General features: G+C 42.0%; 4 protein-coding genes across 6 annotated transcripts; 2 read left to right on the plus strand and 2 right to left on the minus strand.

The window, feature by feature from the left end:
• Positions 1-433: 433 nt before the first annotated feature.
• On the minus strand, positions 434-1873 carry mipa (major intrinsic protein of lens fiber a). Its single transcript, XM_020088966.2, has 4 exons — positions 1374-1873; positions 1041-1205; positions 865-945; positions 434-760 (listed from the first exon to the last, which is right to left on the minus strand). Exons 1-4 carry the CDS (start codon positions 1731-1733, stop codon positions 575-577), a joined length of 792 nt encoding a protein of 263 aa, XP_019944525.1. The 5' UTR covers positions 1734-1873; the 3' UTR covers positions 434-574.
• A 2995-nt stretch (positions 1874-4868) lies between these two features.
• Positions 4869-8407, minus strand: ptges3a (prostaglandin E synthase 3a (cytosolic)). Its single transcript, XM_020088735.2, has 8 exons — positions 8194-8407; positions 7208-7321; positions 6758-6827; positions 6571-6669; positions 6281-6370; positions 6138-6182; positions 5947-5974; positions 4869-5824 (listed from the first exon to the last, which is right to left on the minus strand). Coding segments are annotated over exons 1-8 (450 nt in total). The 5' UTR covers positions 8196-8407; the 3' UTR covers positions 4869-5822.
• Positions 8408-12655: 4248 nt separating this feature from the next.
• On the plus strand, positions 12656-17922 carry dtx3 (deltex E3 ubiquitin ligase 3). Of its 3 annotated transcripts, XM_020089541.2 has the most exons (5): positions 12656-13173; positions 13384-13424; positions 13864-14666; positions 15200-15417; positions 15941-17922. In XM_020089541.2, the coding sequence occupies exons 2-5, from the start codon at positions 13412-13414 to the stop codon at positions 16014-16016; spliced, it is 1110 nt and encodes a 369-aa protein (XP_019945100.1). In that variant the 5' UTR covers positions 12656-13173; positions 13384-13411; the 3' UTR covers positions 16017-17922. The 3 variants fall into 3 exon arrangements, with proteins under 3 accessions (XP_019945100.1, XP_019945098.1, XP_019945101.1); XM_020089539.2 differs by having other exon boundaries at positions 12656-13424; XM_020089542.2 differs by lacking the exon at positions 13384-13424.
• A 964-nt stretch (positions 17923-18886) lies between these two features.
• LOC109630647 (probable E3 ubiquitin-protein ligase DTX3) lies at positions 18887-22114 on the plus strand. Its single transcript, XM_020088951.2, has 3 exons — positions 18887-19283; positions 20984-21201; positions 21587-22114. Exons 1-3 carry the CDS (start codon positions 18993-18995, stop codon positions 21663-21665), a joined length of 588 nt encoding a protein of 195 aa, XP_019944510.1. The 5' UTR covers positions 18887-18992; the 3' UTR covers positions 21666-22114.
• Positions 22115-27228: the final 5114 nt, after the last annotated feature.

Raw genomic sequence — 27228 nt, forward strand, 5'->3', positions numbered from 1 at the left:
TAAAGTACAATACGTACATGTAATTTACCCAAAGTTCATGAAACAAAAGAAAACGATGGGGAGATCACACCGGATCAAAATGGAAAAGCATGCAGAAGTCCACTGCTCTACTGTAGCTTCACTCCTAGCAGACTACGAAAAAGAGAGGAAAAAAAGAGAGAGGAAGGGAGGGAAAGGAAGGATAGAGGGAGAAGCCCCTGTCCTGAGCAGTTACAGCCAGGAAGTGACTGACTGACCCACACCGCAGGGCACAGGGTGCTTCCTTCAGTGGCAAGTCTTCTTCTAACCCTCCATCTTTTGTCCTGCAGTCCAAGGTAGGAGGAGGAGGAGGAGGAGGAGGGGTGAATAGATGTGAAATCAGGAGAGAAGGTCAGGGCTGTGGGTGCCCCTTCGATGTGTGGGTGCACAATAAGGAGTTCGGGATACGTGTTAGCATGTGTGTAGGCGCTGAGGAGGTATGTGTGCAGAGACGCTTAACAGGCCGAGGATGGACCGGGAACTGAGGGTGAGGGTGAGATGTGATGGGTGAGGGATGTGTGGGGAGGGGTCAGAAAGCCGATCTTCTACTTGGGACTTATAGAGCTTGTGTCTTGAGCTCGATGGGCTCTCCCCTGGTCTCCTGCTGGCCCTCAGCCTCTGGGGGCCGGGTGCCCTTCAGTGTGGCAAGCCTCTCGGAGAGGCCTCGCATACGGGGGAACAGCATAAAGTCATACAGCAGGGCACCCATGGCTCCACCAATCATGGGACCCACCCAGTACACCTAGAAATGCAAGTACAGAATGTGTCAGGGATACCGAAAGTGTCACATTACTATGGTTTGAAAGCGTTAAATGTGTAAAATATTTACAAATATGATCCTCTTACCCAGTGGTTGACAAAATTCCTAACCAGGACAGCGGGGGCGAAGGACCTTGCTGGGTTCATTCCTGCTCCAGTGTAGTACAGCTAAGTCAAAGACAGAGAGAGCAGTTCATGTGATGCAATATTATGTTGGACCTAGAAAACTGTTGTACACTTCTAGACTCGAGGTTGTTTCTTACCCCGAGAAGATGCCCCATGAGCACAGAGAAGCCGATGGCGAGGGCAGCAGAGCCCAGACGTCCGTTGCGCCTCTCATCAGTCACAGCAAAGATGCAGACAACAAGCTGCAGGGTGAGGAAGACTTCCATGGTGGTGGCCATGCCCAGACTGATGCCTGGCTGCAGCTGAAGGATGAGAGGGGGTGAAGAAAGATTGATTAATACCATGATAGCAATTGCTGTATGTGTACATCTTAATGTGCCGTCCTAGACTCATACTGTAAATTAAAAATATCATGGAAAACTCATGACAACAGATTAGGAAGCACTCAGAGAGCATTCTGGTAAACTTACCGTGTTGAGTGCCAAGTTTCCCCTCATGTTGCTGGGTGTGACCCCATACAGCACGGCAGCACCAGCCATTGCTCCGAGACACTGGGCTATGATGTAGAAGAAGGCACGGAACAGGGACATCTGGGAGCCAATCAGGTAGGCAAAGGTAACGGCTGGGTTTATGTGACCTCCGCTGATGTGGCCAATGGACTGGATGAGGGTGGCAGCCGCCAGCCCAAAGCAAAAAGAAACATGGAGGACATTAAGCGGCCCGGTGGTCCAGCGGAGGGCTGCCCCCAGCCCAAAGAATACGAAGAACATGGTGCCATAGAACTCGGCAAACACTGCCCGCCAGAAAGACATTGATCTGAACTCCCACATGGTGTAAAAAGGTCAAAAAGCAACCTCTGAGCGATGGAGGGATGAGAAGTCAAAAGATGAGCAGACGATCAACTGAAAGGAGATGCCTCTCATGCACAAAAAAGACTGTTGGAGACCAAAGAACACAAATCAAATGACAAAAAATCACCCTCAAACAGAAACCGCGTCTCTAAAGCTAAAATGCAATAACACGTAAACTGCTCAACATGCAACTGTCATGTCACTGAATTCTGATTTCTGTCATAGAGAGCTCCTGAGTGGAGCAGCACGCCAGTCTCTGTGCATCTATGTGCCAGCCCTGCTGGTTGTTAGTAGAAGAACATGGATAGACAAACGTTAAGCATGTCCTGCAGACATTCAGCCTCTTTACCAGAGCAGGGGAGCTCAGAGGTCTTTTTATAACACCCCAGGGCAGGAGTAGCCCCGCTGATCCCAGGGGAGGAGCCAGTGCACAATACTACAAATCAAAAACAAAATCAGTTAACCCTTCTCCCGACCTGACCTCTGTCTGCTCACTCTGAATCCTGTTTAACAGGCTGCAATTTTTACATGGTTCAGAAATAATCAAAGCGGCGCTTGACAATTACTTAAACGCATTCACGTGATACAGCTCTAAAAATACTGCCCTTGCTTAGTTTAGAAGGTGCTTTTGAAATAAGGACTTGTGGAGATGTGGTTGGTTTAGTAATACAACATCTTCCATTCACACTGGGGGATTTCCAGCTTTTCAGGGGTTCAGCTTCACCTCTGGAGATGACTGGTGAATATCTAGTCCCTGAATGCAACAAACGGCCTGTTTGAAGTGCTAACACAAAAAAAGTTGTTGAAAATCCCCTTCATAACACGTCTGACTGAAAACTTCCCAGTGGACATGTGGTGGGCAGCACCTGTGAGTTGTAGAAGTGGAAGTGCATTGGTAGTTTTCAGATATTGGTGCACACAAAGCATAAATATAATTACAACCTCAATCTTTAGCTTATTTTCCATCATCGTCCTCTCATTGTGTACAATCTAACATTCACTCTAATCGAAACTGTGATCGCCAAAGCACGAGCACTTTCTCTACTTGTGCTCTGGATTGGTACAAATTAGGTTTGTGGCGGCAGAACTGATTAGGCCAGACGTTTACATTGTGTGCAGTGGGTGGGTTTGGAGGCTCAGGTCGGATAAAGCGGTAGAAAATCCACGGTCGGGGAGGAAGAGGGGAGAGCAGGGTCGGGCATTGAGCTTCTTCACTGGAGCATCATGCTGACCAGGGCAGGCAGAGGGGCGGCTGCTGCACCTCTGAAAGGATCCTGCTGACCTCACTGCTTTTTCTCCTTTATGCATGGAAACAAAACGCTGGCAGCGACAGTTTCTGCTGGTTTCTATGATCTGTTTGTCTAGTTGCCACTGTTGAATCTCTGAGTTCCCTTTTCCTTGGTGCAGAGTAGCTCTGTGCACACACACACATACACACACACACACACATGCATATATATTTGGCCTCCGCAACGTAGATGATCCAGAGAATTACTCTGGAATAGCATTAGGAGAATTTAGCAAAGAATGTATGCAGTTTGGACGATGCTTTTCAAACATATATACAACAATGATAAGGCTGATGCACACCTTCAAAAGTACAGTGGACAGGTGGGTAGAAGAAAATGCACATGCAGGTGAGAGAAGAGGAATGCAGCACACTGTCGTATACTTGCAATGTACACGTAATAATGTTTTTTTGCAAGTACAGGACAGTGTGCAGGATTTCTCTTCTCACAGCAGCCTGACAATTGACTGTTTTTTCACCTGAGTTAGGGAAAACACGGTGAAAAGAATAAACTGCAGGACAGCAGTGGTTGTTACTAATGAAACTGCCCCCTTCTTCAAAAGATCAAGTTGATCTGATCCTGAACGTTTATTCGTCTGCCAGTTAATGCATCTCTTGTCACGAGTATTATGTCCTTCTCATGACTCCGGCCATCAGTGGTAAGCCAGCTTTTGTGTGTTTAAGCCCACAGTTTAGTTTTACAGGGGAGGGCGTTGGGAAGGTGCTTGCATTGTATTTTCTTTTCTGTTCCCTGGGTCCAGACTGCTGACTCCTACACAACATGCAGCTCCAAAACATTTCACAGTGCAGTAGAAGCTCACAATGGTGAAAACATGTTATTAAAGAACATGACTCATGTCTCATTTCAGGAAACTTTGAAACCCCAGATCATAAATATTTATTTCATCAATATAATCTATTGTTGTCATGACTTTGAATAATCTCTGGCTTTTACTGACTTGATAAGTTTCAATAGCAGATATTTCCCTTAACATACAGCAGGTGCCATGTTTTTGAAAGATTGCACAAGTTACAAAGAGAATTAACAGCAAAAAAGGACCATCAGTCTTCCATTTCCCTTTTTACGCTCAGTATAAAAGTGCAGAGAATATGGAAAACCCCTGAAATGCCAATGCGAAGTATTATCTGACCGTAGATTACAGAACTGTGAAGCTTTAGCACTACGCAGTGGTTACAGAGTGACATTTCACATCTGCTCAAGCTTAATGCAAAACTCACATGTTCAGCAGTTGATAATAATTAAGTAATTGTTCCTCCTTACTTGCCTCGAGGACATGCTGTTCTGTGGTTACAGATGAAGCACGGAATTCTTGTTTATCTGATTAGAGGCTTCAACTTGCTGATTCAAGTGGTGACTTGACTTATGTTATTCAAACTAATGAGACATCATATTGGATTGGTAAAGGTTTTCGTAGACATAGGAGTTGTTAAACTTTAACAACCAATATGTACATAGTGAATATTGTAACAAAAATATTTCAGTGTACATATGGGCAGGTCAGTGTACTGATTGTAATAATCATCCCTTCCTGAATGAATTGTCTTGTAGCTTACTTCTATCTTTTTGTTTTGGAAATTCACATACATGCATCTTTTACCTTGACATGATGGCTCTTGTACATATCGGTTTGTTGTCACTCATTGGTAGTCAAACCATTTTCTACCTGACAGTTTTGTATTATGTGAAATGTTATGTGGAGAGCTTTCTCCTCAACCTTCACTTTATATTATTTACGTCATCTTCTGTGTAAATTGTGCAGATACATTTTTGAAAAATGAAAAAGTGATGGGTCAGTACTTAAACCTTGTGTTCAACAATCTGAAGCAGTTTATTAGAAATGTATGCTCAAACTCCCACAGCATAAGACAAACTCAAGTGTTCAACACATGTTGAAACAAAGACATAAAAGCCTCAAAAGCTTAGTTCTAGTGTATGTGACATTTATATCCTGCACTATTTTAACTACTTGGGAAACTTTTTTTAACTACATAGGATTTCTGCCTTCAATGCAATATGCTTATGGAAGAAATTAACTTGTGATTCTGTGACAATGTGCAATCTGCAATGTTTGCTACACTGACAAGAGAAAAGCTCACCTTTACAAAGGTACTAAATGCAGTTTGAAACACTCTTCTATCATAATCTCAACACAAACTGTTGCAAAAGCATATCTGTTTATTATTCTAAATGCTGAAATATGTTATTTGTTTAATATTTTCAGATCCTGACATACATTGGAGAATCCATTACAATTAAGCAGAACTCCAGTTTTGTTTTAAATTAACAAACATTGTAAGTGCAATTTACAATACAAACATTAAAGGGGAAAAATTCTGTCATTAAAAAAATCTACTTTTTTTGGAAAATAGGCATTTTGCGTTTTCTTTTCTTCATTAGAAATCACCATGATCAATACTTAACCTGACATCGCAAATAAAAAGAGGTGTAAGACATCAGCACATCCCATTACAGTCATTTAACTCAATGAACAATAACATTTTCATTTGAACAGAATTGTCCATGCAGAACAGCAAAGCACAGCACTGTATGTCACTACGGATCTCTGTGCATGTCTGTATCCAACAGTCACTCCTTGTCACTTGTTGAGCGACTTCGCTATGGAAACAGCGTAGAGAGATGAGGTTTCTTCTCCAACGTGGTTGCCAACTCGTGCCTAGTCTCTCTCCTCAACAGACTTACAACTTGCTTTGTTTACTACTGGCGTTGCTTTTGTATTCTTCTACTCAAGGTCGGGAATTTCTGGAACAGAGAGAAAATTAATTACTCGCTCTGTACCACTTAGCATTGTGTCAGTCTTCTTCTCACCATCTAGTGACAGCCAATTACTAATTGTTAGACAGCTAATTTGGAATAGTACTTACATTCATCGTCACCGTCTGGAGAATAATGCTGCAACAAAAAGTAAAAGTAACAATTACAATTCCTCCTAAACGTCTTAACCACATACATTTCACTTGATTAAAATTTCTTCAATCAGACACCACCACTCACTGTAATAAATAATATGAACCATATAAACACTTTATTATATGTGTTGACATTTTTTTTTTACCTCATCTAAATCACATAGATCATCTCCTTCCATGCAGTTCATCATCTGGAGAAACACACAAGAGACATCAATCAGTTTATCAGGACTAAAGTACATGTGGACACACTCACACTTGAGGCACTGGGCATATTGAATGTGCTTACCTCTGAGAATTTGTCATATCTCGACATGTCCTCATCTGAGTCATCTTCCCAGTCTTTCCAGTTACTGAAATCCACACTCAGCCAGTTGCACTAAAAGATGATAGACTCAAATGATTCAGCAAGGCGATATTTGTCATTTACTCACTTTACTCCAGCTGTCTTTTGAATGCTGATATTTACAGGGTGTACAGATAGGGGGCATAGTATTCTTAGAATTGTGTGCAACAAATCCAGACTGAAAGTTGACAAATGTCTGTGGACTGACAAGTCTTTCAGTGGCAGAAAGTTACCTTTGGCTTGTCTTTGGTGAGTCGTGGCCATGCTTTCCCACCCTCTGCTTTTCGTAAACAACACAACACAGACCTGCCAGTGCGTCTGTGTTTGGATCCCTGAGGGAAACAGAAAGTTTGATGAAGGTTTTAAAACAGATCCAACACATGGCAGAGCTACAACTATGACTAGAGATAGAAAACATACTTTGGGGTCGATCTCTGCGAAGAGGTCCAATGTATTTTGGTGCTTGATGTTATCTGCTCCACTGACACAGCTGTAAGACCAAACGAAAAGGGAGCCAGATATTTCACTGTCGACTACCAACAACAACTGACAACCATTACATCACATGTGTTTTCACAGTTCTGTTCACAGAATATACCACAGACTAGGGCTAAAAAGCTTCTTAACCTCCTAAACCTAAAAATGTTTTTCATTAGATTTTAGTCAAATGTCTTCCTGTTACGTGGGTATGCTACATGTATATGTGGCTACATGTTTAGCATGCCACACAATGGTGTCGGAAATCTGAGGCCACTATCGGGCTGTCTCCATTCAAAAACAGATCTTGTTTTTTGTTACTAGATTTTGATGCTTGAAATAATTCTAAGACACTGATCCTTGGTCAGTTAATGTGTAATTAATGCAACTTACCAAAAATCAATTTTTGACTTGTCGAACTGTACATGCACATCTTTACTGTCCTCCACGCAGAACTCTACAAAAACACAGTCCGGTCTGTCATACCACTTAGCTGGTGCAGGCTGCCTGATGACAAAGAGGAGAACGAGGGGATAAGTAACATGGGGACAATCTTACATCATCCATGATTCAGTCTAATCTGACAGAGCAGGGGTGTTATTGTTGGGTGAATTAGCAGGGGGTGGTTATTCTGCCTCAGTCATCCACGTTCACAGGGTGCAGTACATCTCAGGTCACGCTTGAAGCACGATGATGGACGCTTCACTCATTCATTCAAGAGCACCCAGCATTGTTGGACCTAAAAACTATTACTGTTGTGTGAGAAACACACTTAGAAAGATGCGCCCTCATCAAAATGATGGACCGTCCAATATTACATTACAGATTGTACACACACACCACAGCAACAATTAGATCACTGCAATCAGAGGGAGCAGGACGACGCTACACCCAGTGAGATATATATAGTTCTATAGATGTGAGCCATGGTTTGGAGATATGCATTCATTCATGGTGGGATAAGGACAGCTTGTGTTGGAAGACATGTTCTCATTAATGAGCACGCTTAAGTACAAACGAACGCTAACGCAAGCTTTCGTTTTCCCGGCTAATCGTGACACCATGCTTTTCCAGTGCTAGCAGTACCCTCGTCTTGTAGGTTGGCATTAGCCTGCTAGCCACCGTTACCTCAGCTTGCATACGTTACGTAAACCAAACGGAGGACGAGTGTATCGATGTGTGCCGGTGACAGTCTGCAACGTGCTTGAGGAAATGTAGCTGTGGGGAATTTAGTTGTGCAGTTTTAGTCCCGGCACACGCCGAGGCTAACTCGTGTGCTAGCTCAGCTGGCTAACGTTAGCAGGCAGATCCACTACACTGCAGCAAAAACTCCTAGCTAGTTAGCAACGACAGTTAGCGACCAGGCAGTAAACACTTACATCTTCACTGTTTCGGGAATGAAAGTCTCTCTTCAGTCCACGATAAAAAAAAACACAGCGTTAGCAAGCTGCAGCTAAAAGATCAGAGAGATCGTGTTAGTGGAGTTAGCTCACTGACGTTTACACCGACACATGTATCGCGTATTTTCGTCGTTCTCCAGTGACGTGAAGTATCTTCACCCGCATGCGTGAGGCGCGACCACGAGAGAGAGAGAGAGAGAGAGAGAGAGAGAGAGAGAGAGCATCAGAGGCAGAGTTGACCTCCCATCACTGAGACCAGGCAAGTTTCTTTAAACAGCACCGTTCAACAAGGCAGGGTGCTTCACGTGGATTATTATTATTATTAGAAGAGGAAATAGATCCAATAAGAAATGAAAGAGGGAAAGTTTCAGTGCAGTGTAAGACATTTGTAATAACTCGATTGTACCATGTTCATCACCAACAGTACGACACACGCTGTTAAAGGAGGAATAAAGTGAAGAAGAGAACACTGGTCCCAGGTTTACTACACACCATCTGGGTCTAGATACTTCCATTAATCACACAGATGAATTTTGAGACTTTCTTATATCATGTATTATATATAGTTCTTATAATATAATTAGTCCTTAGTGCCACTGGAGTACATCTACTATATTCACCATTCTCCGGACTTGTAGTCAAAAATATAGTTTTAAGATCATAACTAGTTTATAACTATCACAAGTGGAAATGAACTAAGGCATAAATAACACTAAGGAAAATGTAGTTCAGGTCCATTTGGTGGAATAATTTACAGGAGGTCAGCAATTAAAGCTGTAGAATAATACTAATTTAGTTACAAAACAACTAGATAAAATCAAATTAAGTCAATTGAAAACAAAGCCGTCGAACATAAAATACCAAGGGATAAAGTGAACATTACTGGCCTAATCTCAGATTTGTTGTGATACAACCCAGCAACATATTTGATATTCCATATTTTCCTATTTAAGAAGGGATTTAAAATGCAACGTGTCTTATGCTCCACAATCAAGAGGCTCGAACAGCAAAGGCCACTTATTGTATTGTCTTGTCAAATTCCTTCTTTTTACTGAGTCAAGTATTAAATGTACTGAGAGCCTTTAGGACTAGGTAGTATGCCTATTATTTCATCATAGGAGTAGTATAAGACTGATACCACCAAGGATTTTCATTCAATACATCCAACAATTATTTAATTTTAATAACTCTTTCATTGACTTTAGTGTATAAAATGTCCTACAATTGTGAAAAGCTCTTATAATTCTTGGAATCCCTTAATTTCCCCTTTCTCTGAAATCCAGTTTTAGTCTGACCAGATGTGATAAATATAATAAAACAATAATATAACTGCATGTGTTTTCCATGTGGAAAATGAGTGGTGACTTTACAGGAAAACATGGAGGCTCCAGCTGACGTCACTGTGGGAGCAGCTTCAAGCTGTTGGACTGTACCACTGCGTGCATCACCACTGTGAGGCAGCGAGTGAGAAAATGGAAAGAGTAGCCTCATCTGCTCAGTGGGAATGAGCCACAAATAACACAGGTGCTGGCTTAGGTAGAATAACAATCTTCTACATGAGCGGTGGTGTGAAAAAGAAAGTGAAAACATATCCTGACAAAAGCTCGGTGCAGAGAAGAGATGGATATACTGCAGGTTACTGGTGACAAATAACCTGTCTCTGTTTCCAACTTTGATCACGTTGTGCTGGACATTTGTCTTTTCAAGAACAAGAGAAATGATATGCAGCAGATGCCGGGCTGGAGAAGTTCATAAAGGGCTCTTTTTATTGATTGAGAGCTGTGGTTAAAGTTTACAGTATAACTGCCCAGCCTTTAATCAGTTTTTATGAGAAGGGGAAATCGTGTCTGGTAGAGAGAAAAAATATTTTTTAGGTATAACATTCTGCAGCAAGGTCCAGGTCCATTCCCTCATAAGGCCTGTTTAGTGTCAGCTGTGGATATTATAGACCCTCTGAAAAGCAAACCAAAGTAGCAGCACCAGTCTGTAAACCTAGTTTCAACAGTTTTTATTCGTATGTTTATTTGACAGTTTGCAGGATTACACAAAAACTACTCAACCAATTTCAATGAGGTTTTGCCGTGCGGTGGCGCATGACCCAAGAAGAACCCAGTAAATGTTTATGTGAATCTGCATCAGGGGACAGATTTTCTTGATGAAAAAACCAGACATGTTAAGGGGACAGATGTTCTCTGTGTGTGCAATTTGGTGCAAGTTCAGGTAAAAATCCAGATCTAGTGAATATACAAGTGGTTTTATAAAGGGACTGTGCAGAGGAGGCATGCACTCCACTGGCTGCTATTTTACTTGGGCTAATATCTTCCTGCAATCCATTTAACATTGAAAAACTTGTATGGTATTCACCTTATAACGCTTCCATGATTGTAATGATGCTACTTATAGAGTTGGTCAAGTCTGGTTGTGCAAAGAGGATCAGTTTCACATAGCTTCAAATGACTTAACTGTAAACAAAAATCAATGACTGGAGGAAATTTCTTTCTTAAACATTGAACCATGAGGCAATACACATTATGTGTGTTTATACTGTGCAGATGTGAGAGGGTTTGTTCACGTGATCACTACTGTTGTAAACTGTTAGTAATCTGACATATTTAACTTTTCAAACAGAAAAAGATCAGCCTTCTAGGATCAATTACTAATTGATTCATTACTAACAAATAATACATTTTTTGATCGGTAAACAAGAACAGCTGCTCTGGTTTTGCTGTACACTCCATTGTTCCAGCCTTGTATTAAAAACACATTTAAATTACAAGATAGATTTTTACATTATTATTTTAATACTAAAACGTTTTACTCGATAACTTTTAATAATGTGACATCTTTCCTTTAAATAGCAGAGAAACAAGGCTGTGATGATGCAGCCAGACACAAATCCTGGAGCAGCTCCACATGCAATGAATAATGGGGAAAAAACCCTTGGAAACTACAATCACAGCCATAGGAGCTTTACAAGGATATGACTTCATATTCTGATTCACAGCTGGATGTCCTACACTCATGTAAAACTCATCTGACACAAGATCTGGGGAAAAAAGAGAACAGTCAGCGAGCCCACAGTCAGTCACTGATGTAAGTGTTATGATTGGTAACCCATCAGAGAAGCTGATATTAATCAGGCTTAGGAAATTCTTTAAGTTTTTGTAATAATCCATGTATCAACGTTGAGATACAGTTAGTCAGTTTGATCGTATAGTATATTGCACCAGTTTGTTAATGGATCTGTTTTAGACAAAGGAAATGTCTTCCATTTTGTGATGTGCAGCAACTGTCACATGTTTGAGTAAAACCCAGGTGCCCTATAGTGAAAAGCAGCACGGTGGAGACTGTGTTGTTCCTGTGTTGCCAGTATTTTATTTGTACAGCCCATTAAGCCTTGTTAGCTGTCACCCTAGTTTTCTAGTAGATTTGTTGGTTTTGTTTACTCACTTCAAATATCTGTGGAAAAAAGCAGTTGACAGTTGCCATTGATTAAATTATCTCCTGGGGCCATTTGCACAAACTGGTCTTCACAAAGCATGGTCCTCACTTCTAAGTTGGTCTTGAAAGAAAAAGAAATTGAGGAGTGCAATTATTGTCAATTACTTTTAGATCAGATGTTAAAATGTGATGAATGCAACTGTGTTATGCAGTCAACACTCATCAGACTTGAGAGCACTAAACAAACAACCTGGACTCCAATCACTGCAATTTATCAAGTACAGGAAGTAGCAGTTTGACTTGATAGTTGACTAATTGATCATTAAGAAATAAAAATAAGATGGCTGTGATGTAGTAAGATACGATATTCCTTTATTAGTCCCACAACGGACAAGGCAGTAAAGAGGACAGTCAATAAAATAGACATCAGTAAAGTAAGAATAAATGTATTTGTCTAGTAAAGTGAGATTAGAATGTATTTAACAATATGTTGTTGTTACACATTTCAATAAGTTTATTTATAATAATAACGGTAGTAATAATACATTTCATTTATATACTGTAGTATTTTTATCAATGCTTGAAGACAACCTAAAAACACAGAGAGCAAATAAAAACAAATACCACAAAAATATATGAAATACACTGTACGCAGTACTGGGTTTATTAGTGAGATGTGTGTTTAATTCCATTATTATTATTATTAGTGGTGATATCAACAATGACCTCATCAGTCAGTGTGTGTGTGGACCCTGACAGCTTGATTTGCATCACAACTGGATGAGTGGGTCTTTTCTCCATGGAGTGTAGGATGGTCTCTTGTTTGCATTGGCGTGTGCAGCACTGTGTGACTGACTGTTAAAGCTGTTAATCACGACTTAAAGTATGATTCACACACACACACACACACACACACACACACACACACACACACACACACACACACACACACACACACACACACACACACACACACACACACACACACACACAGCCAATCGTGTCAGCTCAGTGACGAACTTCCTGGTTCTCGTAAGTCCCAGTCGCCTTGTTGACGGCCGTGTTTGATCCCAGTCTCCGGCCGGGAGGACGCGGAGCCACGGAGAGAAAGTGAGAGGAGGAAGGAGCAGGAGCTGAGGCTGGACGGAGCTGTCACACATCTGCAGCTTTGTGTCGGTGGGAGCCAGACGAGAAGAGGAGCAGCTACGGTTTTAGCCCCAAGGACGCACCGAGGAAAGCAAACACAGGCTGGGGCGGATAGGGGGTGGGGGGGTGGGGGGACGAGGCGCAGGGTTTTGGATGGCGTTTGTTATCAACCAGTGGAGTGCAGCTGGAGGACTGATGAGATGTGAGCCGGGGGTAGGTGCGTGCATCATGTCTTGACTGGAAAACAGCAACTACCCGCGGATAAACTGCAGCAGCACGTCAGAGAGAGAGAGGCCTCCTCTGATGGAGCACCGTGCGCTTTAATCCGCACCTCAGTCCTCAGCAGCGACCAGCGACCAGCGACGGCAAAGGGTGAGGTGTCCGAGGGAAACGCTCTTATCTTAACGTTGACGTGAAATGCATCCAAGGCTAAAGCTAAGCTAGGAATCTGTGAACCCCCCTTCACCGCTGCTGGTGCGGAGCATGGCTGAGGCTCGGCGTGTTTATCGCCGAGCAGCAGTGATCGCAGCGTCTGTTCCAGCCCTTCAGCTTCTCCTCTCCCTCTCTCCCTCTCCTCCACAGGACGCTCTATTCGCGATTGAAGGGATTTATGGGATCGCAAGGTAACCACCCGACCACCTCACGTGAAGAAGTGTCACTCTTGTGATTTTGCATATGCGGGGATGTTCGTGTTTTTTGCGCGTATGACGGAGCTCCAGCTCCCTTTGTTTACAGTGTGCATTTCTGAACAGCTGACACTGACGCGCTGCAGCCGCCGCACACAGCTGTAGAGACATCAGATCCACTCTGACGTGCACAGACACACTGCTAACTAAACATCTGGAATAGGTGTCTTGTTGTTTGTTGTTTTAAATCTGCATTGCCTGGATAGTTATAGGCTGCATGGTAAAAAAAAAAGATAGCCCTGCAGAAACAATAACACTCTTGTGGCCATGTCTGAGCAAAATATCAACCTCCCATAATGCATTTCAAAAGTGAACACACCAATTTTGTTTGTGTTAATGCCTTTTTGATGACTTTTGTGTGTCTCTCTCTGTGCAGTTTCCTCTGATGAGATGAGTGTGCGTGCTGGCCAGGGCAGTGATGAGGTGCTGGTTTCACAGGCGGTGTGGGATTACCTGGCTGCGGCCGGGCGGCCCTGGCTCATTGACTTCCAGCACAAGCAGGGGATGAGCGCTGGCATCATTAGGCGAGGAGAGAGGGGGGGCTGCTGCGCCGTGAGGCTGCAGCCGGTGGAGGGCTTCAGGACCGCCGGAGCCGGGGTGATGGATGGACCCATCTCCAGTGAGACACGGAAAGCCTTCATTGACTTATGCCGCTGTGCCCGCAAAGAGATGAGCAAACAGGAAGGGGGACACAAGAGGAAGAGGGTTTTGCTGCCCTGCGTGGGAGTTCTGGAGCCGAACGGCGAGGGGAGCCTGCTCCAGCCTCCGCCGCCCCAGCCTCGACGTTCCCAGAGACAGCAGCAGAGGTTCAGGAAGCCTGCTGATGAGGAGGCCTGCGCCATGCTTCATGAGGCCGCCCAGAGGAAGGACATGGACTCTAGCTTGGCTTCCCATGGTGAGGCAGAGGACAACAATACTTGTTCAATCTGCATGGGGGACATAGTGGAGAAGACCACCCTGGAGAGGTGCGGCCATTCATTCTGTCGCTCTTGCCTGGATCAAGCCTTTAAGGTGAAAAAAGCTTGTCCTGTGTGTCGGCTGGTGTATGGCCAGTTGATCGGGAACCAGCCTGCCAATGGTTCGATGATCGTAGAGCGAGATCCTGATCTGGAGATCCCTGGCCATGAAGGATATGGGTGTATCTGCATCATCTACAGCTTCCCTCCGGGCCTACAGGCGGTGAGCATGTGCAGAGGAATAGATTTGACTTCTTGTTGTTAATTTTGTGTAAACAAATTCCTCAAGCACTTGTGTGTAGCTCAGATTTATATGGTGAAAATTAAAAGTGTTTCCTCAGTGCTGTTTCATTGGCACCTTTAACTTCAAGTCACCCTCCAGTTTAATATAACATTTTCTGTCACTGTTTATTCCAAAAATGCAACATCCAACATTTTGTGTAATGAAACTAGAAAGTATTCAATGTCAGTTTCAGTTTTTAGACTTTCAAAATATCCTCCCCATAGTTGGCATTGTCATTGTTTTTACAGAGTCATACTGCTCCTGATGAGCAAACTGACTTTTACGTGTAAAATCAGGAATTCCCTTGCAGAGCGTGTTAGAGTTATGTTTGCTCCAAAGATATAACTCTTGCTCTTGTTGAAGGATCTGCTGTATGAAACTGCTACACTACTCACACATACTACAGAGCCACAACTGTTTTAAAAGTCATTTATTCTCCTTGAAAATGATCCCGGTGGTTTTATTGCCCTCAGCCGGAACACCCAAACCCTGGAGTCCGGTACCCAGGAACAGACCGTGTGGCCTACCTCCCTGACAGCCCCGAGGGGAACCGTGTGCTGGGCCTGCTGCGCCGGGCCTTCGAACAGCGCCTTATCTTCACCATCGGTACCTCCATGACTACGGGCATGCAAAATGTCATCACCTGGAATGACATTCACCACAAGACCTCAATATGGGGTGGGCCCCGCTGGTATGTATGGTCTTTTAGTTGTAATTCTCATTTATCTCATCAACTTTTTTAAAGCTGTTTTCAGACATGACCTGAGAATGAAAGAACTGTTAATCAGCCATTATCACCAAAAATTCTCAAATGTTCGTCAGCGTCTTATATGTGAATGGAACCTCTTTTTCATTCTGATATATTTCTGTTCTTCCAGTTTTACTTCGATTGAGTGTTAGAAACGTCATCAACACCCCTGCTTTCTCACTGTGAAATGTATGGACGTTTTCATGCTGTGTTCGCTCATGGGCTCACTTGCACATTTTCTGCACATTTTACCAGGGAGCTGGCAGGAAAGGTCTGGAAAATGTCCAGAGCCACTGACTCAGACATTTGCATTGTCACATACAGCCCCTTTGGAAAAAATGGGTCCCATCATGACTGACAGTTCCTGGCAAAGAAATGCTCTCTCTTGTTGTCCTTGGCTTGAAGGCACTGTCGCTGTCCGAGTTCATAAAGATGCACTGATGGCTTTTCTTATTTCTCCTGACAGTTTTGGCTACCCAGACCCCACTTATATGGTACGAGTGACGGAGGAGCTCAGAGAGAAAGGCATCACAGCGGACTGACAATGACAGAGTCTTCCATGACTTTGTACGACTTTACGAGTGTCCTTGTCCTTCCGGCGGACATGACTCGGCTCCAGGTTGTGCTCTGAGACTGTCCGTCCTTCGAAGGATGGCCTAAGTCGAGGCCCTCAGCAGACGAGCGTCTAATGCTGCAGCAGAGCCCACATCACTCCGCTAGCTGTTCCTCTGTTTGTTCACTTTCCTCTGAATTAGGCTTAACCCTGTGCTACATGTGGACGAAAATACTTTGAGTGCAGTGCATTCTTGTATTACACAATCCTCTACCTGTCACATTTGGCAATAGGACTGAAATCTGATGCACTTATTTAAGAGCATTGTGGGGAGTAGGAATTCACAATACTTATATATTATTTAGGAAATCTAAGTTTAATGTTATCAGGACAGTTTATGTTATATTAATGTTTATTTCTACTCTGGGGATTACTTTGTTTCTTGTTTCTTACAAGCACACATTCTGGGTTTTATCTCCAGAATTGTCTGTTGTGTACGTCTCTTTATTTTATTGTTACTAATTACTTGTTGCAAGGATTATATGGCAGAGGAGAGCTGCTTGAATCGAAAGAATTCATTTTCTGAAGTTATTGCAATCTAAAGCACTCAAGAGGCACTTTGGTACGGCAGTCTGTTTTAAAGTAGGAGTAGGAGTCGCGGTTTTTTGCTTCCTCTGTGTGGAAGAGTGCTCGGAGCAAACAGGTTAATGCAGCCATCAGCTAATAGCTCGGTGACTACAAGTTGATGTCAATTTGCTTGGAACTCTTCATTTGCGTGTGATCTCCATTTCCCCCCCTTCATTGTTACCTAAATAGGAAGAATGTTAAACACTGTCTCGATGCAGCACCTTTTATTACATGTATTAGGACTGCCGCCTGGGTTTGGGTTTTTTTTGCCATTGGGCATCTCTGTTTTTCAAGATGTCTCCCAGGTGTTGAGCCCATTACCTCCTTTGTTAGTAATGTGCTCATCTAATTACCAGATTTAAAACGATGTCAAATGTAAAAGGGCATATAGACCACTTAAACCAAATCGAAGGCACAAACGCTCTTTAAATATCTATGCCTCCGTCCCTGTCAAACTGGGAGATCTGCCTGCTAATGTTCTCATTTAAAATTTCTTGATCTGAATAGATGACCTAAAAACGGAGAAAAAAAAATGACACGGGGACAATTGATTTGATTTAGGGTGGGCGGGATACTGATTTTGTTGTGCCTTTCTTATATTCACTTTTGATAAAAATCAAAGCATGTTACTGATGAATGGTACGCAGTTTGGGCACATCTTGGTGTTATTTGATAGGTTTGCAGCATTATGTTTGTAGCTGTACTATCTGGCTTTAAGTACAAATACTACACGGTTCATTAGAATATGTAAACTAATGTGTATAAAATTAGCTTATCCTTCATTAACATTCTTGTAGCCCAAATGCTGAAGAAACCCTCAGACAGATAATGCTGTATGTGTCAAAATGCTTTGTTAAGTACAGTAACCTGCTTGGCTAGTGGTACATTTGTCATTAATTTGACTGGTTAGATCCATAAATCAAATACCCTGTTTATTATGTTTTCATCCCCTTTTGTATTTTAGTTAAGGGACCAACTGAACTATTTTTGGGACACAGGATTGTAGTTTACTAAAGCTACTGTGCAAACATTTCTATGCATAACATGACCGAGGAGGAGGATGGATCATAGAGAGATTACACTCATTACAAATCGATTGTTGAAGAAAAGTTTGAGTTTTGCTTTTCTAATTGTGTTGATTGGTACTTTGTTGATATTCAGAATAATGTGCTTTACATTTTAATACTTGAATAAAAAGTTATGTTTGGGTTTGTGTTATATTCAGTGTAGTCCCCCAAATAAATTAGGTGCATTGTAAGCATATTAAACTCTCTGTCCGTCTGGAATGAGTTCAGGTTGTTGCCTCATCGGGATTTGATCTTTACTGTTACGCCGCAGCATCAAAAACTATAATAACACCAACATTCTGAATTCTGCTCATGTGTTTTCTACCATGTAGTTGACAACATAGTGACTGATGAGTGAGAAGAGCTTCAAAATACTTCAAATACAAGTTTTACTTTATTTTGCACCACAACTACATTTACAAATGAATGTCCCACTCCCCTTATTTCCTGTCTCTCATACTGTCAGCTCAAAGAAAATTATTAAAAAATGGTAAACAGCATATGCTGCCATACGTCTCTCCATTTTGAGGTGTCCAGTGCACATCTGAGGATGATCACGAGGTTTTATATTAACAACTTATAACTGAATTAATTATTCAGAGACACTCTTCATCACTGCTGGCAGGCTACCTCTTCATTTCAACTTGGCTGACTGAAGAATTAGAGAAACCACTTACTTGATTATTTGCAATTTGTAATCAGTCATTCCTTCACTAAGTAACATTGTGGGAAGAATCACTTTTTCATTTATAAAACACCAAGAATGATATTTCATTAAATGAGAACTTTGTTCCCATAATATAATGACTTTTTTGTCATCAAATTAGCCTCCGACTGTATTGTGGTACAGTTTTCTCATAAAACTAGGACTTCATCTCGTAATATTTGGACCTTCTGTCATTGAATTACCCTCCAATTTTATTCTAGTGATATTATGACCTTTATCATTTTAAATTACAACTTTATTCCCATAATATTATAACCTTTCCCCATGTTCTCATTAAATGATGACTTTATTCTCGTCCTGGCAGAATGTTCTTGTCCTTCATTATGGCCCCAATGTCCATCTCTGCTTCCCCACCCGTTATAATGAAGCTCTCTATAGCGCCACCTTCTGTTGTTAGTCAGATGGTTTGTGAATAAAGTTGGTTGCGGGGAAACACACGGTACTTTTTATTTTGCTGACGTCACAAATCTCCAGACAACTTGTTTACATACGCACGCGGAAGCAGCGCGCGATACTGGCCGCGTCACAGCCGGAAGAAAAGAAGATGGAAAACACAACGAACAAGAAGAAGAGTTCGGAGGACTGCGCCATTTGTTTGGAGCAGATTCAGGAAGAGAAGACGCTCCCGTGTCGTCACTCCTTCTGCGCTCGGTGCATCGACCGTGTTTTCACGGTGAAGCCCGCGTGTCCGATCTGCAACACGTACCACGGCGCGTACACCGGGACTCAGCCGCAGGGCACGATGACGGTGACGCGCAGCTGGCAGCGGCTGCCCGGGTACGAGCACTGCGGCTGCATCATCATACAGTACAGTTTCGCTGCGGGGATCCAAGGGGTGAGGAGGCTGACAGCGATCACACGCACAACCACATGCAGGGCACAGTTTCAGTACTTTCAGTTTTACATTTGTACACCAGGGGGCGCTGCTTGTGTCACACCAGAGCCCTGACCCAATTTACCATCATGCACCTCTGGGATTTCCTCCTTATGCTCAGAGTCATGCAACAAACCCAAACCTGTTCTTAGACAGTCACCTTTAACCCCCCCCAGGTTGGTGTTTGAAGAGGAGCATCCTCTGTTGCCATAGTAACATTGTAGAGGCAGAGGACACAGTGTGCTTTTTATCTGGATTGTCCCACCACATGTAATATCTCTTTCTCACTGCCAGTAAAATGCTTAAAAATCATGTCAGTTCTCCTGCATACATAAAGTATTTATTCATACACTACACTATTTATTTATTATTCAGTATTTATTCAACTGCTGCTACCTGGTCCTGTACATACATTCTTCACTCATCTTAACTCTACATAATTTATGTCTGTATTATCATATTATCTTACCTCAGTGCACTCTGATCACTTTAATCATTCAGTATTTATCTACAGTCTTACAAACAGTTTTCACAGCCGTTATCCTGTTCACCGTCCTTTCACAGTCATATACACTACCCTCACTTTATAAATTAAGTATACTGCACTGAAGTGTTTGTGGACATGGTACTGATGTCATTGTTGTTTTCTTTCTTGTTTTTACTTGTGTCTTGACATGCTCTATGTGCCTAAGTATTGTCCTCCGGGGGGAAAAAATTAAGTTGTTTTGAATTTGGCTCTACAAATTCTAATACTTGTTTGATTAAACTGTTGTAATTTATCCAGTTGTTTGTGTAAATGCGGGCACCTCCAGGCAATTTATATATTTGGTAGATTCTTGAAGTAAAAAGAAGAAGAATAAAACCCCTGCATTTAACACATTTTATACATTTTACTTCATAAGCTATGTCAGCACATAGTAATTCCCCCTTTGCCAACTGTTAAGCATGATCGATATATTATGCTTTGGGGTTGTGTACCAGCCAGGAGCACAGGGAATATTGCAAAGGAAAGAATGGATTCTACAAAATATATTTTTATTTTCTGGATGCAAATGTCCTGAAGTTAGTTAAGAAAGGGAAACTGAAAAGATTCTGGCTTTTTAAAACAAGAGAATGATACAAAATCCACCAAGTTAAGAAACACAAGATAAAACTTTTGGAACAGCCCTCACTGTCCTCTGACATGAACATCACTTCAAACTTGTAGGTGGATCTTAAACATGCTGTGTGCACAAGACGGTCTTAAATCGTCAGATGTAAAGTGATCTGTAGGAGGAGTGGGTGCACAAAAATAAAGCAGACAAACAAAAAACTCCGCAACATCTAACATCCAGCAGAGAAAACAGAAAGGCAGTGTGAAGTGATGATGTGTTGATGTTGTGTAACACAGACGACTTTTAAATTGTATCAAGCTTCTGTTTTGTTAAAGAAAAGGCTTCCTTTACAATTCCTGTTTATTCATCAGATGTGATTGTTCACACAACTCAAAAATGATTCCTTGTTTGGCTTCTTGCAGGTAGACATGAGAATGCACCTGACCTCCTACAGATATTATGTCACACATTTTATCAGTGTCTTGGTCATGAAAACACAAGTTATTAATTTATTTCATAAAAAAAACATCATTTTCATCTCTATATGTGTTGTTTACCATGTTACAGCCTGAGCACCCAAATCCCGGCGTGAGGTACAGCGGCACCTCTCGTACAGCCTTCCTGCCAGCCTGCGAGGAGGGAGAGAAGGTGCTGAGGCTGCTGAGGAAAGCGTTCGACAGCAGACTCATCTTCACCATCGGACGTTCCGCCACCACGGGCCTCAACAACGCCATCACCTGGAACGACATTCACCACAAGACGAACGTGGGAGGCGGCCCGCAATGGTATAACACCTCACTGCTGTAGAAGAACCACTCCTTTCATCTGCGGGTGTCTTGTTGGTTGTAATACAGGGTTTATGTTCTTCTGAATCGATTTTGTGAGTGTGTGTGAGAACCAGAACTCGTGCTAAGTTACCCATCAGGTAGGTGTTGAGGTATTTCAGTAGACAAGACAAAACTTTAAACCTGCTGGTGGAACATCCAGGTGATCAACAAACTGAATGGGATTTATCCTCTGGGCACCATAAACACCCTGTCAGGCAAAAACAGTTTCATGACCCAGTGTTTCACATTTACTAGTGCTCTGTGGAATCAGGACATTCTCTAACCAATCCTTTTCCAAAATTCCTACATTGCTTTTGATTGCTTGTGTTTCCTGTGATTCCAGTTTTGGATATCCAGATCCAGCTTATTTGTCCAGAGTTCAAGAGGAGCTTCGTCTTAAAGGAGTGACAGAGGATGACTAATGGATGAAGACAGTAATTGTTCACATACATTTAATATTGCATATCATGAATAGTCTGCACTTTTACAGTCCTCGACAGGGATCTTGATCAGCGACACTTTAAGGATGTTTTTTCTGCATGGTGTTTGAATTGAATTAATGGATGTGAGACATGGAGATTAACTGCTTCCCCCAAAGATTTTAAATGTTCATTTCTAACTATGCAAAAATGACTTTAAGCACAGTGTAATAGAGTCACGGACTATACTGTTGATCATCGGATGAATGTTCATATTCCATTTTCACTATTTCACACAAGATCACAGATCTGGTGCCTTGTATTTTCAAAATTCATTTTACTTTGCCTCTGTTTGAGTATAGTTTGCTAAAGTTATTGTTAGCAAACAATTAGTTTATTCTATGACTATATTTATCTGTAACACATTTGTTTAAAAACATCTTCAATCTGAATGAAAGTGTTGGAAGTCTTATTTGTGATCCTAGGCCTGATTTAGCAGAGGATATATTCATCAGGAAACATACTGTGTTAACAGAAGTGTCACACATAAAGAGAGTCAAGCAAACGAAGCGTCAGGAGTGCTCTGAATTCACCAGTCCAGTCATGTGTCCATTTTCATTTTGTATCTTACCCCCTGTGGTCCACTAGAGTGCGCTGCTCTCCTCAGAGAAGTCTGATGGCGTGTGCTTGGTATACAGCTGGATCTCCATCACAAACCCACAGTCCCTCCCAAACCTCATCGCCCAAAGTCAGTGAGAGGAGCAGATGATGAGTCATGTGTTTCTATGGTGCTCAGGGCAGGTTTGACTGTGATATACAAGAGAGAAAGCATGTCAGCCTGTGTTTGACCATTTAACTGGATTTCTGATGAGCATTGAGATCTGTCACATGTCTGCATGTTAAATGTGTAACAAGTGTCTTACAGTAGCAATCTGCAACCCTAATTAACCTGGAGATATTGCAAGTAGACCAGTCCACTCCAGATAAAAAGCTTCAACAGTTCAAAAACTACACAAGATTTCAAAAATAGCAAAAAGTCTTGTGACCTGTTAAAAACTCAAGTGTTGAGGTGAAAGTATGTGGAAGTGGATGAATTCCACATGTGGTGATTGTTTCATAAGACGTGAACATTCTGTACGTTCATTTATTTTAATGGGAAAATACTAATTTCAGAAAGTATGAAATATATTGAAAAATGGAAGAAATTAGAAACCTTTCTGATTGACCTGAGAATCTTGTTTGAATGTTTAAGCATGTATAAAAAACAGTTATATAACTATAAATGCTCACAGTAGAGCACATACCAAGGTCCAACAGTCCCCGTATTAAACCAGATTTATCCAGATTTTTATTTAAGTTGCTCACACTCACTCATAAATTTCAGTCCCGTCAACATCATGATTTTTTTCTTTAATTAAGAACTATGAATTATTCTCTGAGAAATAATCAAAGATGTTGAAAATCTCTCAGAGGGAAAATTAAAAAAAATGTAATGGGTTTCTTGCTGATCCATACTGCATCCTGAAAAAAACTTTTGTGGATATTGTTTCTTTAGTTTTTGCATAATCCTGCTAACAAACAAACAAACACAGATGAAAACATCACCTCGTTGGCTGAAGTAATATGAAAAATGAAAGAATATTTCAATCTTATAAGAACATATCATTGAGTTGTATCATCTCAGGTGTCTTTAGATGCAGCAAAGCTTGACACACATGCTCTGGGTTTTTTGCTTCTCTGTCCTCTGGCCTCTCCAGTTATGAAGAAAAATCAATCATAAGCAGAGGATTTGTTTCTGTGTTAAATCACATGTTTATGGGATAAAAAAAAATCAACCTTTAACCTATATTACTATCAGAACGAGTGCACACGTGACGAGGCGGAGTCACCGGCTCGACCTCCTCAGCACTCTGATGTTGAAGCGGCTGGGGGACTTTCTGTGGCCTGTAGGATCTGAGGGCATCTGCTGCTCTCACAAAGCAGACCAGGACCCATCTGGTCAAATGTACCACCACCATCACTGCCCCACCTCCCCCCTCCCACATTTTTTTCCCTTAATGCATCAGTCCAATCCATTCCTCATCAACATTTATTCTGTCTTTGTTGAGCCTTTACCATTTATCTATGAATTATGTGATTTATGGGGTTTCTACCACTTTATGTTTTGTGTAAGTGGACAGAACAACTTGCTTTAACTTCATGAATATTTTACTCATTTGCATTTTTCCTGCATTTTGTTTTTACATATTTACATTTTTTAGAATATCTGGAAACGTTTCCTCTCTAGGTGTGTAAGCAGATGCGAGTTAAAATATATCACACGACAGAAGTTCTGTGTGTGCTATCTAAAAATTCCCTTTCACTTCACTGAATGTAACCTACATTTGAACATGAAATATTTCAAGTGAGAGAAGCTGGAGAGTATTTCCATTAGAGGCCGTCCTCAGTGTTGCTTCATGCATTATCATTTAATTTATTCTTTCATTATTTATTTTGAATATTCTTTATAAAATAATACCCCTTGTTTTTTTGTTTTGTTTACACTCTCACTTAAAAAGTATCAGAGTTTGGGAGCAGATTTCATATTAAAATTCAATGACTCCTTGCCCCTCTCTGCAGGAATTCTCTGCTTCCCTGTCAGAGTCCATCTGCTGATAATAAGGGCAAAAATATTTATCATTGATTATGCACAGTAATGTTGTGGGTGGATTTAACATACATCGGCTTATACAGCCTTTGACGTGCCTCTATATAAAATGGACTGATGACGGAGTGAGAATAAGCTCTGATAGTGTATGGATTAAAATGAACACATCTGGAGCTGCTTACACTCATTTCCACTCGGGGTGTGGAGCAGCACTTGAAGACTCCTCCGTCAGACACTGAAAATAGCACCAAGACCTTGTTGATTTCATGTTTCTGGGTGTGACTACAGACTAGACGGCTTCTCAGGAGGGGCACCAGAGAAACACACAGAAGCACAAACTTGTCAGTGCAGTGGAGATGATAAGAAAATCAGTATGTGACAGTGCAGAGATGTTGTTCTCGCCCCCTCTCCCCACTGTGCTCCTTAATTAGAGCGTCTCTGGCAGCGGGGGAAGCCCTGGCACACAGCCTGCCTGCCTGCCTGCCTCCTCTTCCTCTCATCCTCTGGTGCCAAAGCCACCCAATCACAGATATACCTGTCTATCTCAGTGCAGGCCATGCTCCTCTTCCCACAGTGTAATGAGGATCAGCTCCTCCAGACATATCCTAGTTTTGTGCTTTTCCTTATATCCTCACTCTCTTTCCTCTGTTATGACCAAATTTGAAAGAGATAAAGATCATCTGACTTTCCTGAATTGAAACTCTCTATGCTAAAACCATGAAGGACGAGAAAATGACAGTTGATAGTGGGTTTGTAGGTTAGGTTTATGAACCGTCTCCACACACACTCTTTGTGTGACAGAATGTCAGCCCACACCGCCGACATGCTCATTCACTGTGCCCGAGGCTGTTTGCTCAAGAACAGCAAAGTGAAGGTGGGTGTGTGGGTGCTTGTGCTTCTGTGGCTTTTGTCTGTGTGCCCTTGACTGCATCTGTGCGTACAGTATGTACGAATATGCACTAGTGAATACATGAGTGTGTGTGTGTGTGTGTGTTTGTTGAGGCAGTTTCTCACATTCTGTTCTCTGATTCATTGCTGGGGCTACATGGCTTTTTTTGTCTGCCTGATTTAGCAGAACAGACCCTCTGCTTTTTTTAGTAGTGCTGACAGATTTACCGACTTACTCCACCGACAGGACACAACGGCAGAGCTGGCAAACTATCGGGGTCTTTGGCTGGGTTGTCAGCGTCACAGATTGAAGCCTCCTCTCAAGCTGTTCTTCATTAGCAACAGCCTAGTTTCTCCATGATATGAGAATAGTCACACCATCATCTGTGTGGGAGATAAAACCAATGTCCAGTAATACCCTCCACCAACTTGAATAATAGGAGCGACATTGTTATCAGTCGATTACCATGCGTAGAGAAGTGCTCACACATTACAGGGAGATGCCAAGCTCCTTTGTTGTGCTCCCTGTCAGTATCCTCAGCCTTGGCCATCCACGCTCAGACTCACTCTCAGACTGTCTCATGTAAGAGCAATTAGCTGTGGCTGTCATGGCAACTAGCATGACCTTTTCTATCATTTTTACAAATGCGATTCTCAACCAAGGCCTCCCTTTCTTTTCAACAGCGACTACAACTTTTCTTTTCAAATGTTTCACTCTATTTTTTCTAGGCTAGGAGAAATGTATCTTGGTGGAGACACTGGTGATGGTATAAGCTCTACTGAGTGACATTCTAGTTCTGTTCGAATACCTCAGGTTTGAGTGAATGTAAAGTATTGTTCACTTCCACTGTGAAACCAGGAGAAAAATACACATCGAATAAAAATGTAACCGATCTCCTCGGTGCATATCTGCACTTGTCGACTGCAGAAGACAGATTAAAGTAATTAGTGTTGACCACTTGTACTCCATTGATTTGCCAGATTGCAGGTGCCACAGAGGAACCATGGGGATTATCAAAATAAACGTGCCCCGGGAAAATCTTGTGCACGCGCTGTAAGGCTTTGCAAATTGAATATTCAGTGTAAATATAAATGTTGACCCGCTCAGGAAAAATTTGTTCTGCGCCCTGCAACTGGGAGACTTGCAGCCAAGAACTGTGAGCCACACAAAGATTTTATTTAACAAGTAATGTTAGTCATTCTATACTTTAAGCCAGGGTAAACATTCATGCAGAGACCTGATGCAGATCTGTAAGGTAAACCTGTAGAACCATCCGTCCGTCTGTCCATCTGTCTATCTGTCCGTCTGTCCATCCATCCTTCCATCCATCCATTCATCCATCCTTCCATGCATCCATCCATCATCCATCCATCATCCATCCATCCATCCATCCATCCATCCATCCGTCTGTCCATCCATCATCTATCATCCATCCATCCATCTATCTAGCTATCCATCTATCCATCCATCCATCCATTATCTATACCACTTATCCTCAGGTGGCATACACCCTGGACACAGCACCAACGTATAGAGACAACCAAACATTCACTTTCACATTCACACCTACGGACAAATTAGTCTCTAATTACCAGAACCCCCCACACACTAACCAGTTTCTTTTAAGAACATCAAGGTTAAGTGTGTAAAAGCAAGAAAATCCCTGCAGTTATGAAGTGGGCACCTTGCTTCACCTGTGGTTTGTTGATGCAGAGCCATTGCACATGCAGGGCGCTCGGCAGGAGTTCTTACAATTAGCGAATGGAACAGCTGCACTTTATGGTGGCAAACAGCTCACTAAGCAGTTTACGTTGAATCATAAAAGTAAACAGAGAGCTTAATCATGTCAGATAATTATAGCAGTGTTGTGTGAGTAACCATTCAGGCTACAGTGGCTTATATCCTTATACCATGCAGAAATCAGGATGAGTCATGAGATGCATTTTCGTATTCATAGCTCAACTGGTTTCCTGTATTGTTTTAAGACAGATTAACAAAATTAAAAAAGCCTTACCAGCATATTTGGACCA

The sequence above is a fragment of the Paralichthys olivaceus genome, chromosome 6 (genome assembly GCF_024713975.1).
Source record: "Paralichthys olivaceus isolate ysfri-2021 chromosome 6, ASM2471397v2, whole genome shotgun sequence".
In the NCBI taxonomy this organism is placed as follows: domain Eukaryota; kingdom Metazoa; phylum Chordata; class Actinopteri; order Pleuronectiformes; family Paralichthyidae; genus Paralichthys; species Paralichthys olivaceus.

Coding starts and splice junctions, on each gene's coding strand:
- mipa (XM_020088966.2), bottom strand. CDS start 1,733: ATGTGGGAGTTCAGATCAATGTCTTTCTGGCGGGCAGTGTTTGCCGAG. Junction 946..1,040: donor TCATGGGGCATCTTCTCGGG/GTAAGAAACAAC, acceptor TCTTTGACTTAG/CTGTACTACACTGGAGCAGG. Junction 761..864: donor GGAATTTTGTCAACCACTGG/GTAAGAGGATCA, acceptor TTGCATTTCTAG/GTGTACTGGGTGGGTCCCAT.
- ptges3a (XM_020088735.2), bottom strand. Junction 6,828..7,207: donor AAGTCAAAAATTGATTTTTG/GTAAGTTGCATT, acceptor TTGGTCTTACAG/CTGTGTCAGTGGAGCAGATA. Junction 6,183..6,280: donor GATATGACAAATTCTCAGAG/GTAAGCACATTC, acceptor GTGTTTCTCCAG/ATGATGAACTGCATGGAAGG.
- dtx3 (XM_020089539.2), top strand. Junction 14,667..15,199: donor TCCCTCCGGGCCTACAGGCG/GTGAGCATGTGC, acceptor TATTGCCCTCAG/CCGGAACACCCAAACCCTGG. Junction 15,418..15,940: donor ATATGGGGTGGGCCCCGCTG/GTATGTATGGTC, acceptor TTCTCCTGACAG/TTTTGGCTACCCAGACCCCA.
- LOC109630647 (XM_020088951.2), top strand. CDS start 18,993: ATGGAAAACACAACGAACAAGAAGAAGAGTTCGGAGGACTGCGCCATT. Junction 19,284..20,983: donor TCGCTGCGGGGATCCAAGGG/GTGAGGAGGCTG, acceptor ACCATGTTACAG/CCTGAGCACCCAAATCCCGG. Junction 21,202..21,586: donor GTGGGAGGCGGCCCGCAATG/GTATAACACCTC, acceptor CTGTGATTCCAG/TTTTGGATATCCAGATCCAG.